The following is an 18,106-nucleotide window of genomic DNA, read 5'->3' as shown; positions in this document are numbered from 1 at the left end:
TATGATGTTCGTCTCACAGAACTGATACGCTTCCATTATGAATCAGCCCATATTAAAATATGACCTCCAGCGTTTTCTAATGCTCATAGTCTTTCAACAAATCTCCTGCTGTTTGTAAGCTGTGAACTCATGACCTACATTAATAGTAATCGATAAGGGACCCCCGCTGTCACTATGAGCTTTGTGGTTTGTGGCCACAAAGAGCTGCAGAGAATCAATAAATAAGCACAACACTTGTTTCCTTGCTTTAAATGAATGTAGTCTATTTGAAAACTGAACAGATCAATAATTTCTGGGGATGCTGTAATAGAAATATGACTTTACATTGAATGGACGAACACTTCATAAGATCTGTCACCCAACTGCCCAGGGCCCCCAAAAGTTCAGGTTTATTCCACATAATTTGGGTCTACATAACCTGATTAATGAAGTCCAATCTGAACTCTGACTGATCCTCCATCTTTCATCCTGTGGTCCTGATCTTGAGGAGGGACTTGACTAGTTTGAAGACTTTAATAGCTTTAGTTTCTGTTGAGCTCATTTGTTGTAAAGCTGTGTTTTATCAAATGTCAAACTTGTATGGTTGATGCCAACCGTAAATGAAACAGGCTGCTGTTTGTCGTGTGTGGATGACCAATAAAGTATGTCTTTGGTCTCCAAGTGCAACACGGGAGATGTACTCAAATACCAGTCATTTTTAGACAAATGAGGATTACAATAAGCTGTTAGCCCTTTATGTGAATGTGAATGTGTACAAGATGTGGGTCTATATATTAAAGAGAAAGGGATCCTACACATACAGGGGCTTTAAAGCTTCACTTTCCCATACAAACACAGAGCTGGAAACCTGTCATTTTACTTTATTAAGAGCACGTTACAATATGCATCAATGTGGTGGCAACACATTCAGAAACATAACAATTGTTTGCATGTCAAAGCATCAAGAATACACAATTAATACAGTTAAGCAAAGCAGAAACAGGGAAAACTTAATTCAGACAGCATTTAAAACCAAAACCCACATATAATAACACCATGATGTAACTTTACACACAAGATATAATTCATAACAATTCATTCGTTTCATCACGTTCCTCCAACCGAAACATTAGTTTTTCTTCATTTCCATGTTTTAACATTTACTTTTGTTTCACTTTATGTAGCCAAATTTGTTTAACAGAATTATTTTTTCACTATGTTTTTAAATTCAAACTTTTTTCTCTTCTTTTGTTAAATGCGTGAATAAATGTCATGTTCGTGCAGTATCAGAAAGTTTCACAAGAAAGTTTTCTCAGGTAGTTTCATTCAAGTTCATTCAAGTTTCATCATTCAAGTTTTTTCAGGGACATTACCTCAGATCTTCCCTCAAATGTTCAGTAATTCAGTTTAACCTGCAGTTTACTTCGTCCTGGACAGCCGTCTGCAGTCATAAAAGATACAAGTCTAACAGTCAAATTCTCACCAGTCATCTTTTACCTTTTGAAGTATGTTTCTCGAGGAGAACAGATCCTTTTGATCCCTGTGTTAATTCTATGTTGGTCCTCTTGGTCGCATCAGCAGCCCTGTTCCCATGTTTGCCACAGATTGGATGAGTAGTTAACACGGCTTACACTCATTTTCTTTATCTTATTTGTCCAGGGATTATTGGTTCCTGTTTCTCAACAAAGAGCCTCTCATTTAGCCGTGATGGGTCTAATTAAACCGATGACTGACGAGACCATTTTAAAAATCCCAAGTGATACAGTATACTCATATCCATCCCTCCTTATTTTAAAAGGTGGAAATAACCGTCAGATAATGTTAGGCTCTCATAAGCGATGATCAGTTTGAGCTGCAAGTTATTTGCTGTACTGACTGTTCTTAATGTCTGCCTCTGCATAGTTTATTTCCTACATTTCCCAGAATGCATCTCATCAGAGCTTACGTACATTCAGATGTGGGATAAAGGATAAGGCTGGTGTTATTCTATATTTTTCTTATTGTGGACAAATCCCATTGAAAGACCAAAACTAACCACGTGTTAGCCCGTCTCAGTACTTTATGACTTCAAGGGCTGCAGCTACTGGTCATTTTCATTGCCAATTATTTTCTCGACTAATTGATTAATTGTTTAGTCTATGAAACATCACAAGAGTCCAAGATGATCAGATGATTTCATAAAACATGCTGCTGTCGTTCTGTCAAATGCTGTCAGATTTTTTGTTTACTGTCACTTTTTGAACATGAAATACTACAATCTACAAAATTCTACTTTTTTTGTAAGAGTGCGGATGATCTGTTTATGAAATGGGACTATTTTTGGCCTTGTTGTTTTTTCGCACCTGACACTATGTTTAATCAGACCAACAGTCAAAAAACAAAGAATATATATTTAATTTACTCGCATATATGATAAAAACAAGCAGTAAACCCTTACATCTGAAAAGAAGGAAGCAGCAAATGTTCATTTTTGCTTGAAAAATGACTTAATTAATGATGACTGAAAGGCTGAATTAATCAGTTGTCAAAATAGTTCCTGATTAATTTACTCTCAATCAACTGATCAATTATTTGACTGATTGTTACAGCTTTACTGACTTCCCTACCCGACTCCCAGCTCCAAGCCCACTGGTTCCTGAAGAAGTAAATCCTAACTCATAAATATCTTCTTTCACGTTTTTAAAAGGCTCAGTAATTTCCTAAAACAGCTGGTCACTAGAATAAAAGTGACCAGCTGAATAAAACGTTGGCAGTTTACGTTTCTGCAAACCACAAAAATGTTGAATATCCTCATTTCAACACATGAAATACGTAGCTAATTAACATTTCTACAAAACGTATCATATCAACATTTCCAAAGTGACGTAGTTCACGTGCAATCTATATGAGCTGACTTTCCTATTAGGAAGAGGAGGAGGAAGGGTTGGTGGATGGTCAGGAAGTTTCTTGGCAGTAAGTTGGAAATCAGCAGAGAGCACAGTCGAGACCACCTTGAAAACAATGTCCGTTTCCCGTTTCAACCAACAAAAGCAGGTGTTTTTAGTGAGACATCAGGACATTTGTAGTCGTTCTTCTGGCGAGAAAACCGGGTGTGTCGGCCGTTTTTATTTATTATTAATTTTAATTTGAATCCAAACCATGATCTTTCCCTAACCCTAACCAAGTGGTCTTTGTGCCTAAACCTAACCAGACCTTAACCACAGCGTTATCACACCATAAAACATCATTATTCAACGGGTAGAAATGTTAATATGCTACTTATTTCATGTGTTGAAACATATGTATTCAATGTTTCTGTGGCTTGCAGAAACGTTCAATGCCAACGTTTTCTTCTGGCGACTGGGTTGAGTTTTTAACAAACAACCAGGAGGAAGAAGTGCATTTGTTGGGGACTACTTTCAGTGGCGGATTAATCCACATTTGTTGCTCTAGTGAGTCCTTCTGGCAGCAGGAAGGTGTGTGCAAGACTGAATCAAAATAAACTACAGTGTTATGTTTATTGTGATTTTAATAGTTTTTGGACAACTATGGAGCCCTACAGCACAGATGAATAAGATTCATTCATAAGATTCAGTGTTGGTTTAGATTTTTTTATGGGATTTATTTATTATTTCCTTTTAACATGTCAGAGTAAGAAAGACTGAAGAAACATTGAGAGTTGCTCAGTGAATTAAACTGTGGTGTATAATTAAGAAGATTTCTTCCTGTATAATTGTTAAACTTGTAATCTTCATTAATTATTTCCTCCCCTTTAATTCATCCACTCTGCAGGTGGAAACTAAACTTCACTTCATTATTCAGCCAGACATGTTCATGTTAACAAGTTTCAGTTTGGGAGGGCTTGTTGTTTATGATGATTATTATTTTTGCTCTAGTCAGTCACTAGACAGTTACATTTTCTTCCTGCAGGCGTCATTTTCAGTCACCAAAGAAGATGCGATAGCGTTTTTTCACGGTGATAAAAGAAATATGTGGATTTATAACCTGTTATTTCTGTAATTTGACAGCAGCCCGTGCAGCAGCATCCATCTAATCCACACTTCTCGTCTTTTTGTGGCTATTTTTCTAAATCCACAATTCATAATACAGCCATAATACAGTCGTTTTTCCACTTGATGGAAATAGCCATGATTGAGTATAACTAGACTACTTAAACACTTTATTTTTTTATATTTTACACTTTATTATGAAATGTTGCTAGCATGCACCTCCTTTTTTCCCACATTCACATTTGAACAGTTCATTCACACCGAGAAGCTGCCCGTATTCTCAGTTATTAAAACCATGTCAGTATCAGCTGCAGTGTTGTTACTGGAGCACAGTGGTAATATACTTTCCACAGTAACTCAATCCAGAGTTCTGATTGTAAGTTTTTTAACAGTATTACAATTTGTTCTCTAATGTTTCAAGGATAAGAGATAAAAACTACCAACACTGCAGTTCTTAAATTCAATTCCAATAGTAATAATAGCCTAATGTTACTTTTATATACTTTAAATTAAAACGTTAGCAGGTGTAACAGACAGAATGTCTCTATCAACAGCAGATATTCGTCATTAATTAAGGAAACCAGTGAGCCAAATTTCATGGTATACATTTAAAGAAAAAGTTTGATGTTTTGCCAAGAGTTAAATGAGAAAATCTCATGTCTGTATGCAAAACATTCTCGGGGGGGATGGGCCAGACAGAGATGCTACAGGAGGTGCGTAGATAAGGAGAGAGAGAGGAGAGGGATTGAGGTAAGTGGACAAGAGATGGAGAAGAGAGAGTGATTATAAAAAAAATAAAAACTGAAGGAGAGAGGCAGAACAGAGAGGCAGCGAGGCGAGAACACAAACGACTTGCAATTTCACCCATCTAATAGCTGCTGAGATATTTCAGTCTGGATCAAAGTGTTGCTCAGGCAGACTGACAGTGACAAAAGTAGTTTGAGTGAAGAAAGAAAGAAACACTGCAGAGAGTGAAAAAAGTCAGAAAGGTGAAACAGAAGGAAAGCATGAGATTTAAGCTCCGGCATGATGTTTTCTCATTATTTTTGTCACGGCAACAGTAAGAGATAGATTAGTGTGTTTGGATGCAGGGAAGGAAGGCAGCCGTTAAATAGTGAATTATAATTTTTAGCATAATAAGTGCTCAGCTAATTTTATGCTCAGATGATCAAATGAAATAAATAGTGGTTACTGCCTGTCCCATTTATAATATATAATAATAACATGCATGCACAGCAGCCCTCAATCCAGATATATCTCAGTTTTAGTTTGGAGGAACTCAGGTCACAAAGTAACTGCTGCTTCTTAGATGGTTTGAACATAAAGAATACATATAATAATATAAGTTTACAGGCGACCTGTCACTTTTTAACTCGTAAAAACAACAGTAATTAATGACTGTAGTTACAGCTTAACTTTTGCTGCTGTGATCATTTAAATGTCTGCTGCAGGAACAGTTTGGCATATCGTAAAACAATTCATAAACCTTTTTTTTTGGGATCATGCGACCATGTTAATTACGACGTGTTTAAAAATTAGTTGAACTTCTTTAGCAGGAGAGGTGAAAAACGTTTTAAATCACATATCATAAAAAAATGGGTGTGCCCTATAGTGATAAATTTGTCTTGTAGCAGGAAAAATTGCGTCTGTCTTCACCAATTCAGGAATTATAAACCAAAACTTGAGATGCTTTACGAGCAAACACCGGCAACAGTGAATCCAGAGATGCGCCGAAAACCTGTCCGTTTTTTTCATGAAGTAATGATGAATCAAATTTAGTTTACATCTGTTATGTAGTTGTTGAGATATCCTGCTGTTAGTGAAACAAATAAGCCCGATTACAACCCAATTTTAAACATTTAAAGACGGTGATTTAGGTATTAATGTGCACTTTAGCCAGCATCAGATTAGTAAGTTTGAGCATTTGGTATCACTTTCTAATAAAGCACCATTTCTAAAAGCTTTATTACTTGTTAATAAATGATTCACAAATTCTTTCTAAATTAGTGATGAGCCATTAATCAGTGTCATTAACTGGTGTTTATACTTTCTAGATCTTTTGGTTCTTTAGTTGATCAGTAAGACATCTAATTGACCGTTTGACCTCTTACTGACTGGGAAAGTGCTGTAGAGCATCTGAACCTCAATCCATCCAATCCAAGTATTTTACATTTACAATTAAATAGTTTTTACAGTTGATTTAACTTTTTTCTGTTGATATAGTAGAGCCTCTTGACCCTTTTATGTACCACTTTATTAACAGTTTACGAGCCAGAGAGATTTTTGCAACGCTTTACTTTAAGTCTCATTATTTAGCATTTATAAATCTATATGAACATTTAATAAATGATTTCTAACACTATAATGTAGTTATAAACATATATGATGTCTTTTTAAGTCAAGTTTAAGTTATTACAGCTGTGTTTTACTATATTGTCATTCATTATTAAATGTTAAAAACATGTAAAGGAGCCACACCGCTGCACTGGGTGACATGTTCCTTCATCATGAAGAGTTTGGTCACGTTAGTTTGTTTGGAAACGGCTCCAAAGACTAATAGCAGTGATCAGGTTTTCAGTCTCTGGAGAGTAGTTCTGTGTAAGGCAGACACAGTCCTGTTTACAGCTTTGCTAGCATGTTGTGCGACATGTTACAACCTCGTGACTTTGTACCACATTATAAATTTCTCAGTAGTAGAACTTCAGTAGTGTTTTCAGTAGTTTTTGGACAACAATGGTGGTCTACAGCAGCCATATCCTTTAAGTCTCCTTGAGATCAAGGTTATAAATCTCAAGGGATCTATCCTGATTTAAGAGATTTGACATGAAAAACAAATATTCCTGCATAGTGTGTCATAATCCATTAAATATAAGTTTATATACTGTTTCACAATCTGGCAATCCATAAATAAATGGTTTATTAAGTATTAAAAAGTCCTTAGTTACAACCCTAATAAAGAGTTCCTTATTTGAAAGTGCTTCCAAGCATTCCTTTGCTTCCTCAAGACAAGACCTTAACCCTTAATACTGATAACACTGGGCAGCTCCTGGTGGATTAAATCAAGAATTGATTCTCTTCAGCAGCTCCCAGTAGATTACATCAGAAGACCGGAGTGACCTGGAGGTCTGTAACAGGTTCAAGCCCTGCTGTGAATCATTTCAAAGTGGATGAGTGGCCTCACTTTTAATGAGTCTGTCTCGGTAATGTCTGTAAAACGGCAGGAGAAGAAAAATCATCCTTGTTATTCAACTTCCCTCCAGTTAATGACATGTCAGAAGTTTTTAGGGACCAACAGCTGCTTCGTCCACCCACCGCTCCACCGCTCTCTCTATCTCTATGGGCATAATGACAACCACCAACAGGTGCATTCAGACGCTCCGACACCCACCTACTCGCTGTAATTTCAGCTCCACTTACATCTGATTGTCTCTTTGAAGATCTAAGAGCTTGAGGTGACAGCCAGTGGTTAGGCTGTCCTAAAACATGTCCTGTCTCAACCTTTAATGTTGCCTCTTTAAAAAAAATTTAAAAAAAACATTGATTTCTATCAAAGTATGGGAAAATTGCCACAGTCTGGGAGTTGGTGTGTATGTGTGCCCGAATAGGAACATTTGGTATATGAGTGTTTGGGATTCAAGCATACTTTTCTAACACAGAAAGGTGAAGCATGCCAGGCACCAAAAAACACATCAAACATTTTAAAGAGGACAGAAAAACAAAAACCAACATCAAAATGCAATCAAAAGTATGTCACAGCATCATTGTTTTCTGAAAGCGCTTGTTTTAAATATATCGATCTGTGCACACATACTTCATCACCTGTCAGGTGATGCCAAAGCAGCAACACAAAGCACTGACACTAATCGTACGCTCGGCTCTGTTCGTCTATGCATCCACCAGGAACCTCTCTTTATGCTGCTGCATGTTTACAGCAGGTCTCAAGAGTTTAACAGTCTTTTTGTGATTGGCATCTTGGAACAAAAAGATACACAAGGTGATTTCACTCTGGTTGGAACCCAATAAAGGTGACATGATTTAAAGAATATGTCCAAAATGAGGGTTACCTGATTGTAGTTAGAAGAGCACACCACCAGTTTAGCATTGCACCTTGATAACATTTTTAAAAAAAAGAATCTAAATCAATGCAACGGACCCAGAGATATTGTCTTTTTATTCCCCACTTGCTGCCTGCATTACCCACAATGCAACTTGCCTGCCAACAGTACTGTCGGAGATGGTCGTGTGTGATGCTAGTAGCTGCTAATGAAGCCTCCAGCTGCTAGCCTCCTGCAGAGATGAGGAGCAGGCTACAGAGGTCTGGTAACCTCACTTCTTTCTAACTTCACACTCCCAGATTTTTTTACTTTGTAATACCTGTAGTCTTCAGCCCTGACCGACACTGACTCAAGTGACATCATCAGCTCCCTCTGGAGACACAAAAGGCTTTATACTACTTTTCATACAGAGAACACCTGGAAACACGCTGAGGTGGAAAATTGCTTGAGTTCACCTTCAAGGTTTCACTACGCTTCAAACAAAGTGCCTGTTGGGTCGGAGAGTTTTAAACTTCTCTTTCAGGCTCTCTTTTTTCATTCTTCACACAACCACTTTTCATGTGAACAATTTAGTGTGAAGACTGTCTAAAAGTGTGCATCCATCCCTCCAGTTACATCCATTTGACCTTGGGACCTCCCAGGGATGCAGGAGATCCATCTCGCTGATGGGCAGCATTCTCTCTATACTTGGAGAGAATCATGGGTCTAATTATGCGTTCATGTCATATCAGAGTTACTGTAATTACAAATTTCTGACTTTTAAATAGTGTTCATGTCAACCTCTGAGTTGCAATTACAACTGGGAAACTGGGATTTTATTTAAAGCTCCAATATATCCGACTCAGCACTTAATAAAGCAGAAGAAAGTGCCTGAAAACCAAACACACACAGACACATCAGCCAAAGTTTACCGTTCAACAAAATTAAACCCAAATTTAATGGATGTGTAATTTTGTCAATGCACAGTATGTTAAACCCCCACACGACCAACTTGCATGCATGTTGTAAACTTGGTAATCTTCCCATGACGTGACTCTCCGGGCTGCACATGCGTGTAGATCGCTCGGAGACATTCGCAGGGTTTTCTTTTATATCTGTTTATAATACATTTACGTTTGTTTTTGACTCTGCTTCAGACCCATCTCCTGATTGGAACTGAATCAACCAATCAACTTGCTTGACATGGAGGTCAGCATGTCGCATCGTTGAGATTTGGAAGGTGTGCACGTCAGCTCCTCTGCAGCCTGTGGTTACCCATAACATGTATCTTTGCAGAAGCATAATTTCAGCTTAAGCCTATTACAAAGGCATTGCTGTGTTTATATTAGAGGTTTGTATGTTGTCCTCTCACACTTATGTATTATTATTTTCATATTTCCAGCAGACCATTGCTCAAAACATGTAATGCCGTAATGGGTGGTAAGAGGGTCCCATAAAACGTAACCCAACAGTTCAGAAATACTTTCACTTTTCAATCAAAGCCTGGCTGTGATGGAGACCTCTTTTGACCTGCAAATCACCAAATCAGTGCTTACTGGGTTATGGCACAGGTTCAATTATTTCTTGTATGTGCTCCCGTCCTGCTAAGATGACTTTATGAACAACAGGAGCTGCAGTTACAGTAGCTCATCCCACAGAGTGATTCCTGATGGACACAGAGAGTAACAAAACCAAACAGAATTCCTCCACAAATGAGATATTTTGGTTTCAAGGCTTCAGTTTGTGTTTAACTGCCACAACAGTGTTCCATCCATCTCCAAAATATTAGTAGCAGGAGTTCAGAGAGAGAGTGACACCGACGTTCAGTCCTTCAGTGGACCCAATCATTCACAGAAATGTGCTCGGGCGAGACGTGGATTCACTCAGATGTCGCTCCGTGTCTGATCCTCCTCACCGAGAGGTAGCAGACAAAAGACTTTGCCCTCTCTCTGTGGATCGATACGGTGTCACAAAATAGATAAGAATGGGATTTCAGATCAATCCAAGATGAGCACAGAGAAACAAGCTTTTACAGTAGACATGCTAGTGTGGTCACCATGCCGTCCTCTCAGCCGGGTGGTTTGTTAAATCTTTCCTCACAATTTCCTCCAACATCTTAATTATGATACAGTCTTTCAATGAATTTGGAAAGTTGTAGAAAAGTAAAGCAGTTTTATCATTTTTTTGCTTTTCCCTTTGACATCTGACCTCGTATATCCAAGAGGCACTTTATGTTTGGTGGCCAAGTTGAGGATGAAGACGATGAAGTCCAGTGTGACAGGAGCAACTGGTACAATCATTCAACTGGTGTAAGGCCTCCACACAGTCATGACAGTACCTCTCCTGGTCTTGTAGCTGCAGTTGGCAGGACTGAAAATTAGCCCCCCCCCCCCCCTCACAGAGCCACCTCTTGTCTGCTGGAGTTGCCGTTGGCGGCGGGGGCGGCGACGACGGCGGCAGTGGGCGTGGTCTTTTTGATGGAGGTGAGGCGAATGTGGGAGGTGCTCTGCACGTAGCTGGCCTGGCGCTCGGGCCGCGGACCTCGACCACATCGCAGCTGACTGAGGGAGAAGAAGGAAGAGTTAATGAGTGCACAAGGGTTGTAACAGAATAATAAATGTACAAATCATTTAACTGAATCACAACGTAGTATTAACTGACTTTTTGCAGGCAAATTAGATCCAACAAAATTTTTAAGTTTCCATTTAATAAGCCAATGGTCATAATGGAAAATTGAAGAACTGAATTTGATAAACACAAGTATACAATAAAAAAATGAATTCAATTTTCCAGTTGTCTATTATTGATTTTTTTATATATATGGAAATTGTAACTGCTAAGTGTTACATGGACAACTGATGTTATTGATTTCCATTTTCATAAACTGACATCTTGTTTTGTACCATTTGATCCAATATTTTGGTTTTGACAAATGACTACAACAACATTAAACTGATTGTAATTTAGCTTTCTTGGTCTGTTCTGTGCACACAACATCTTTTTTCTGTCTGCCTGTCCTGGAGAAGGGATCCTCTCTCTGCTTCTCTTCCTGAAGTTTCTTCCATTTTTTCCCTGTTAAAGGAGTTTTTCCTTATTCGAATCAGGGATCTAACACAGTGGATGTTGTGTTGCTGTACAGTTTGTAAAGCTCCCTGAGGCAAAAAATGTGATTTGTGGTATTAGGTTATACAAATAAAAATGACTTGAAAATACACATCATCAGTCATCATCATTTAGTCTAGAATACAGTGAACTACAATGCAACATAATGCTGCACTAGAGTTGGCAAATGGAAAGAACGTAAATTATTTAATAAACTTGTACAGAGTAGAAACATGTTATTTGATATACTGTGCATTCAGAAAACAACAGTCTGTGTTACTGTGTCAAGCAGAGACTACCATGTCTTCAGGCTGGAGCACCTTAAAGTGCCACAGACGGCTGCTAGATGCTCCAACTGACTCCAATTCAAAAAGCCTCAACTTCTCTCTAGAAATACTAATTTTTTTAAGAAGTCATTATGGTCTCAATCTCTAAATACAGGCCCTCTAATAAGTGTGCTGGTGGTCAATTTGGAAATAATTGCTTGTTAATAAGAGTTGATGATTTATATTAGCTTTGATGTCTGTCGTGAGGTTGTTGATTGACAGCTGTGATTGACAGTTGGCTCACCTGCTGCTCTCCTCGGCTCCGGGACTCACACTGAGTCAGACTATTATCACAATATTTTAGTTAAAGTTTAATGTAACCAATGCAAACATCACACCTCGATACGTCCGTCTTTATATACAGCGTGTGGCCCCAGGCTGTTTGAAACTCAGCGGAGAAGAGCCCTAAGCTGCATAAACCGAGCAGCTGAGCCATGAACATATGAGCCTCACAGCCGGAGGTAACCATGGTGACCCTCGATATGACCTGACAAACTGGTGACGGTCCCCCACCCTCGACTGAGCTGTACTACTACATTAAAAATATCCTGTGGTTTCTTGTAAACAAAGTCATGTTTACAGTCAGTGTTTCAAACCAGAATGAATCCTGTGTGTCCTTGCGACAAAAACAAACATGCTGAATTCATTTCCTTCCCCATAAAACATTTACAAAGCTGATTTGTTTAATATTTCAAAAGCTGCATTGTTTACATCGACAGTATGTTTCTATCAGCTTGCAGTTTTCTTTGTCTTTTAATCCCATGTGCACAAGATAAACACAAAACAGGCATATGCTCATAAAAACATTACTCCATAGCTCTACTAGCGGTCCAAAACACAATGAATATATCACAAAAAAAGTGTTTGTTGTCTGAGGTGTGAAAGTTGTTGAATGGATAAAAAGCAAATGTAAACAGACTTAGTGAATAAATGATGACGTTCATGAAACATGTGACTCAAACGTCACTGAAGAGACAAAACATCAGATCTGTGTGGAGCGATGAGGAGACTGTAACCTTCCTCAAATTAATACATCGTTTGAGCTTTGACTGACGTTCTTTTAATAACGTTATCGCATTACGTCCTCTTCCTCTGCAGTGGTTTAATGTCACCAATGGAAGAATTAGTGCTACCAGCTGATTATCTCCTGATATTCACACAACAGAAGTGGATGGAAACATGCTTTAATTTGCATGTTATTTTGAAGATGTGGTGGAAAGATTGGTTTATATCAATATTAAAACATTGTTTGGTGCTTTTTTGTTGCAAATTAGTTTTAAATGTTTACAAAAAGAGATGCAGGTGATATTTTCTAATTACAGTATGGACAAATAACACTTTTTACTATCATTCTTTTTGCATTCATAAAACAACTGACTGGTCATGATACAACACTGCACAGGTATCCACAGAAAGTTGGTAAAGATGTTAACTTTTAAAACAAAACCAGACTTAACAGAAATCTGCATTGGGTGTTTATGTGGTTGTATATGATTTGTAATCCTAAGAAACAGGAAAATAAAGATTAACTAGCTCCTTGGATGCAAAAAGTAAAGCTTTAACATTTCTATATTTTATGGAAATGATCACACTTCGACCAATAACATCATTCAGATTAAACCCTCCTTTTGAATAATGAGAAATAAATCCAAAGACAGGTGAATTATAGTGTGCGCTTCATGCTACAGACCATTATAATTGCTTCCCAAAGGCACATTTTACTTTTCATGCATAGTCTCTGCTGCTGTCAGGATTTGCCTGCAAATCGGAGCCAAATGAGAACACAAAGCCTTCCCCGGGTTACTGTTTCTCACTACTGTGGCAGTCAAATTTTTGAGAGGATTGTGCCAGAGTTGGAGGTAGGAGAGTTCTGAAGAGCGTTTCCATCCTGCCGAGGTAGAATAATAAGTTGCGGGATGTTTAGTGGAAGTGGGAACACTCAAAAGCAGATTTAGAAAATGACGATGCCATGATAACTTCATTTCGCACCGAGGTTACAGAGTCCATTCATTTTGAAAAATGAAGCACTTGCCATCTATTCGTTTCCCCGAATCTATTCCTGAGTGCTCGCAGTTTTACAAATGCTCAGCCTTCTGGAAAGTTTTGATTAGTCTACAATTGCAATTTACCGTGCTCTGTACACAGAGAACAGAACATCAGCAACACCCTGCCAATACTGAGCAGCAGCCTGAATCCTCCTGCTGTCAATAGCTCTTATTTATTTGCATTTTATAGACAGAACCAATAAATAAATTATTGTTAACCCAATGCATGTTTTCCATGCAGCAATAATAAAAACTGAACCGTCATGCTGAAATGTGGAGCCATATTTTGCCACAAATATAAAGCAATATATGGCAAATATACAGTATATTATCATATATCATGTTATTATGTTAGAGCTGCAACCATAAGTTGATTAATCAATTAGTTGATCGATTAATTTGTTGATTTGTTGAGGCAGTAAAATTATTTATATTTTTTTGATTTTGTTTTTATTGCACTTATAATTTCAGGATATTGAAGTATTAAAATAAGAGTTCCTCAATAAACTGTTTTTTTCAAATGAGGGTTCCCACTCTGGGTCTCCCAGACCTCAGACGACTGCGCTGATCACTCAACCAAAGCTCAGCTCTGTTCAGACCTGCAGCTAGTTATACATCCTTGACTGACAGCAGAGCGGAGCAGAGGAGAAACAGATACAGCCATGTAACCGAGTCCTGACCTGCATGCTGTTGTTTGACATGTTTTTTAAGATATTTTTATGAAATAAATAACACCCACTATTTGTGCTTTTCCAAATACTGTATTCGGCTCCGCCCGCCCCCCAACGAGACTGAGAGATAGGATGAGATAATACCATTTGTATCGATATAGTTTGATGTCGCGTTAAAATACATGAACCGTTTCTTCATTGAAGCCGTGCCACTGTTTGCATCTCTCTTCTCTCACACTCTCCACGCAACCCCACACCCACTCGCTCACAAGTTCTCCTGCAATAGGAGGGAGACACAGTCCCAGTCCAGGCAGAGAGCCTGGGTTCAGCAACAGTGTTGTTTTGTTTTGTTTTTTTATCAATAGGTTATAATAAACAGCAGCGTTACTTGTGAATGGAGTCATGCAAGCCAACTAGCTTGCAGCTGGCAGACAGGTGTTTTACTGAACTGTTTCTCTTCCCACTCACTTCCTGTCTTAAGTAAGCAGCCTGAGGCTATTGATAGGCTAGTTCTCCTTGCACAAAACCTAAGAGATGTACAGGGTTACATAGAAGGAAATACTTTGTCTGGTAAAGAACTGTTGTTGTTCTGTTTACATTTTTATTGTTATTTGCACAGCTGTGTATTCAAAGGCTAGACTGAAATATGCTTTCTGATCCAGAAAGTCTTATTTGGACTGAAAATATTATACTGCAGTTATTCACCACTGTACCTGTGGAGAATATGGAGGATGAGTAATGCCTGAAACTTGCCATCGTTGGTAAAAAATCATTTCCCTAAAGAAGTAATAAATGCCATAAAATAGATCAGACCTGTTGAAGTGCCGGCGGAAACTCTCGCTGAGCAGATAGAGAGCAAAGGGGTTGACGCAGGAAGAGGAGAAGCTGAGGACTCTGGCCAGCAACGTGATGACAAGGTGGGCCAGCGACAGGTCCATCTGGTGGTAGTGGAAGGAGCGGTACATGTAGAGCACATGGTTGGGGAACCAGCACAGCGCGAACAGACCCACGAACACCAGCACGATCTTGGCCAGACGCTTCCTCGTCTCCATCTGGAGGAACGGAGATAAAAAAGACACAATGAGAGAGACAATCAACCGGGTCCCAAAGAGGATGGAGGGATGAGATTCTACAGCTCACTCATTTGAGCACAACAGTAACAAGACTTCATGGGTTTCATTTGATTTTACTGTATATTTAAGGGAGATAAACAACCCTGTCAGTTGAAAATAAGGTTATACCACTAAATTATTCTGTAGGATAGATCTTGGTGGGAAAGTAATTACTATGTGATTAATGTTCACTTGCAATGCTTTTTCCAGTCAAGGAAGTGTCACCTTTCTAATATTTCGTGCAGCCTATTAACATACATGAGGGAGGCAAAGTATGAGGAACATTTTTCATTATAATGCAGTCCAGTACACCACCAGCACCACCCATTATGACCTCAATAATAAACATAAGTAAAATTATCACCTTTATGTCAATGTCAACAAAAACTGAAAATGTATAAGCTTTGTAAAAGTACAATTTATGTTAGAGCTGTTGTATTGGATTGCATTAGATTGCAAAGGTGTTCCTAATAAGTGCTTGTTGATTGTAAATTATATGGAGTTGTTAAGTTGCTCGTGTACAAAGTGCAGGACTTTCACAACATACCATTCTGTCTAGTTTGCCAAAACCATGAAATGCTAAAATGCTAAGCAAAAAAATGGCTTTTTTTATTACAGCAGCTTCAAAATCCATCATGGATGTTGTAGGACTGCTTGAAAGCAAAAAAACAATAATAACAAGCACCCATAATGTCGTATTTTAGTGGAAAACTTTTATCATGCTTGACAGGAGTGAAGGTTTGAAATCCACTTGGACATGCGGCTAAAAGCTCCCTCCAAATGTCTTACATATGATGACATGGACTGAGACAGAAAAGTAAGTGCACGGCATAGAGAACGGATTTGGAATCATCACAAAATGTGACATTACGTGTAAATCTTACAAGGAGTTCGACCTTGTCAGATGGATGCTTGAGGCTGGTCGGAGACTTACAAAAAAAAAAGGTCAGTTATGTCAGTCAAACGCATGTTACACCGGCCAACCATCTCTGCACGGAGGGATTCGAGTCAACACAAACATAAAAATGTCAACAGTGTATGTCAAAGTGCTTCTCTGTGTATCTCTGACATTAAACACATCAGACCGTCTGATGCTCCTGATGTCTGAACTGAAGGATCTCAAAAAGCAAAGCAACTTTTCTCTTTCCTTTTTACATGCTTCCAAATACATTAAAGTTTATGTGCGCACATTAAACTCTCAGGACCTCATTAGACTTCCTCACCCTGAACGCAGAGAAACAGAAAATCAGCTCATACAGTATGTTGCTGACACGTTGGACCACACAGAGCGCCTGGCGGAGGATATTTATTTCCCTCGGGTGCAGGCAGTTTTTCTGTGAGATGAATCACTGTGAACCCGACTGCACTGTAGAGGACTGGAAACAGATACATACTGTAGTTTGTCAGTAGCGGTGTGTCTTTGGTGTCGAGGACATCAGGGATCTGTGTTGTTCAGACCGAGTCAACGCTGCACAGTTTTTTGCTGCCTTAAGAGTCGAACAAGTCCTCTAAAAGAAACCAGATATGTGGTTTGACCATGTGACTCCAGAACGACACACAGGAGCATTTTATAATCTAAAGCCTGTATCAGCAGTAATCAGTGGGACATCTTTTGTCTGTGCTTTCCAAAACCGTTACAAATCACTGTTAAAAAATAATTATGTTTTATGACGTGACAACGCTGTGGTTAAGGTCTGGTTAGGTTTAGGGAATCATGGTTTGGGTTAAAATGATCACTTTAAGCTGAGATAAACATGTGGTGTGGGTTAAAGTTACTACTTCCTTAAAGTTAGGCCACCTTTCTTGTCATGGCAAAAATAAGAACCACAAGGTTAATGTTAGGGGACGATTGTAGTTATGACATTTAGGTTTCAAAATACAGTAGATTTTTTGGGGGTTTGGGATGAAGTGAAAGATAATGTTTTACTTGAGTTGACGACAACTACGCTTATTACTGTAGGTGCAACAAAACTACAGGAGGTAAAAATACAATAAGTTATTTATCAACCCAACTGTTCGACAAGCATAAACATGTAGAAAAGCAGCGTTCCATCCACCACCAGTATGTGTTACACAACCACAGCACGCTGGTTAAGCTAATAACACAAAAGCTGTCTGCATGTGGCCTAACTGTTGATCTGAGTTTGCCATCTTCAAATTTGGCGAATAATTGTAAAACTTGGCTGCTGGCTCTGCCGACAGTATCTGCAGGTAGTGAATCACATCAACGGCAGAGGGAGGAGGAAAGATTGCCTGCGCTGAGAGCAGCTGTGCACACACCTGTTGAATCGGGTTTTGGTGACAGATGGGTTGAAATTGTATGTCATGTGTAGACTGTGTTTCATAGGCGATCTGGCAATTTGGGTAACATCAGAGAAACATCCAAAACTCATGGATCCATGTGTATGGTGATTATTAATTGAGGGCTATGCAAATCACGAAAGTTTCCTGGGAGAAACGACAAAACACGAGCACAGCGGGAGAGGGGGTGAAAATACATGAGAAACCCGGGAAAAACAGGAGTGTTGGCAGGTCCGAAACAGAAAACAAACAGCGGCCTCCTGTGGCAAAGTCCACTGTTGGGTTAATGCCTCCATCCACCCAACCCACCACCTCCGAATGAGGAAATTTGTCAATTTATATACATATATCAAATGAACTGCACCACTGCTCCTGGTCAGAATTACTATGGCCACTAGATGGCATCTGTCACTCAAAGGTAACTATGCAGTTTTTGGGCAACTGACATAATGACCTGTTGTGTCGTTTTTCTTGGGAGAACAGTCTTTAAGAGTCATGTGAATCCCTTTTACACATATTTGATCTCAAACATGCACTGAAAACACAA

The 18,106-nt window shown here is 38.8% G+C and overlaps 1 protein-coding gene across 1 annotated transcript in view; it reads right to left on the bottom strand.

Annotated features, from left to right (window-relative positions):
- Nucleotides 1-10,307: 10,307 nt before the first annotated feature.
- Nucleotides 10,308-18,106, bottom strand: part of nmbr (neuromedin B receptor) — a 75,499-nt gene continuing 67,700 nt past the window's right edge. Inside the window, exons 4-5 of the mRNA XM_042389611.1 lie at nucleotides 14,960-15,198; nucleotides 10,308-10,563 (exon numbers count right to left, since the gene is read on the bottom strand). Of these exons, the coding sequence (XP_042245545.1) occupies nucleotides 10,398-10,563; nucleotides 14,960-15,198 (405 nt within the window). The 3' untranslated portion in view covers nucleotides 10,308-10,397. The remainder of the gene's footprint in view (nucleotides 10,564-14,959; nucleotides 15,199-18,106) is intronic.

The sequence above is a fragment of the Thunnus maccoyii genome, chromosome 17 (genome assembly GCF_910596095.1).
Source record: "Thunnus maccoyii chromosome 17, fThuMac1.1, whole genome shotgun sequence".
In the NCBI taxonomy this organism is placed as follows: domain Eukaryota; kingdom Metazoa; phylum Chordata; class Actinopteri; order Scombriformes; family Scombridae; genus Thunnus; species Thunnus maccoyii.
Note: the sequence above shows the minus strand (reverse complement) of the source record. Positions and strands in the feature narration are given on the sequence as shown.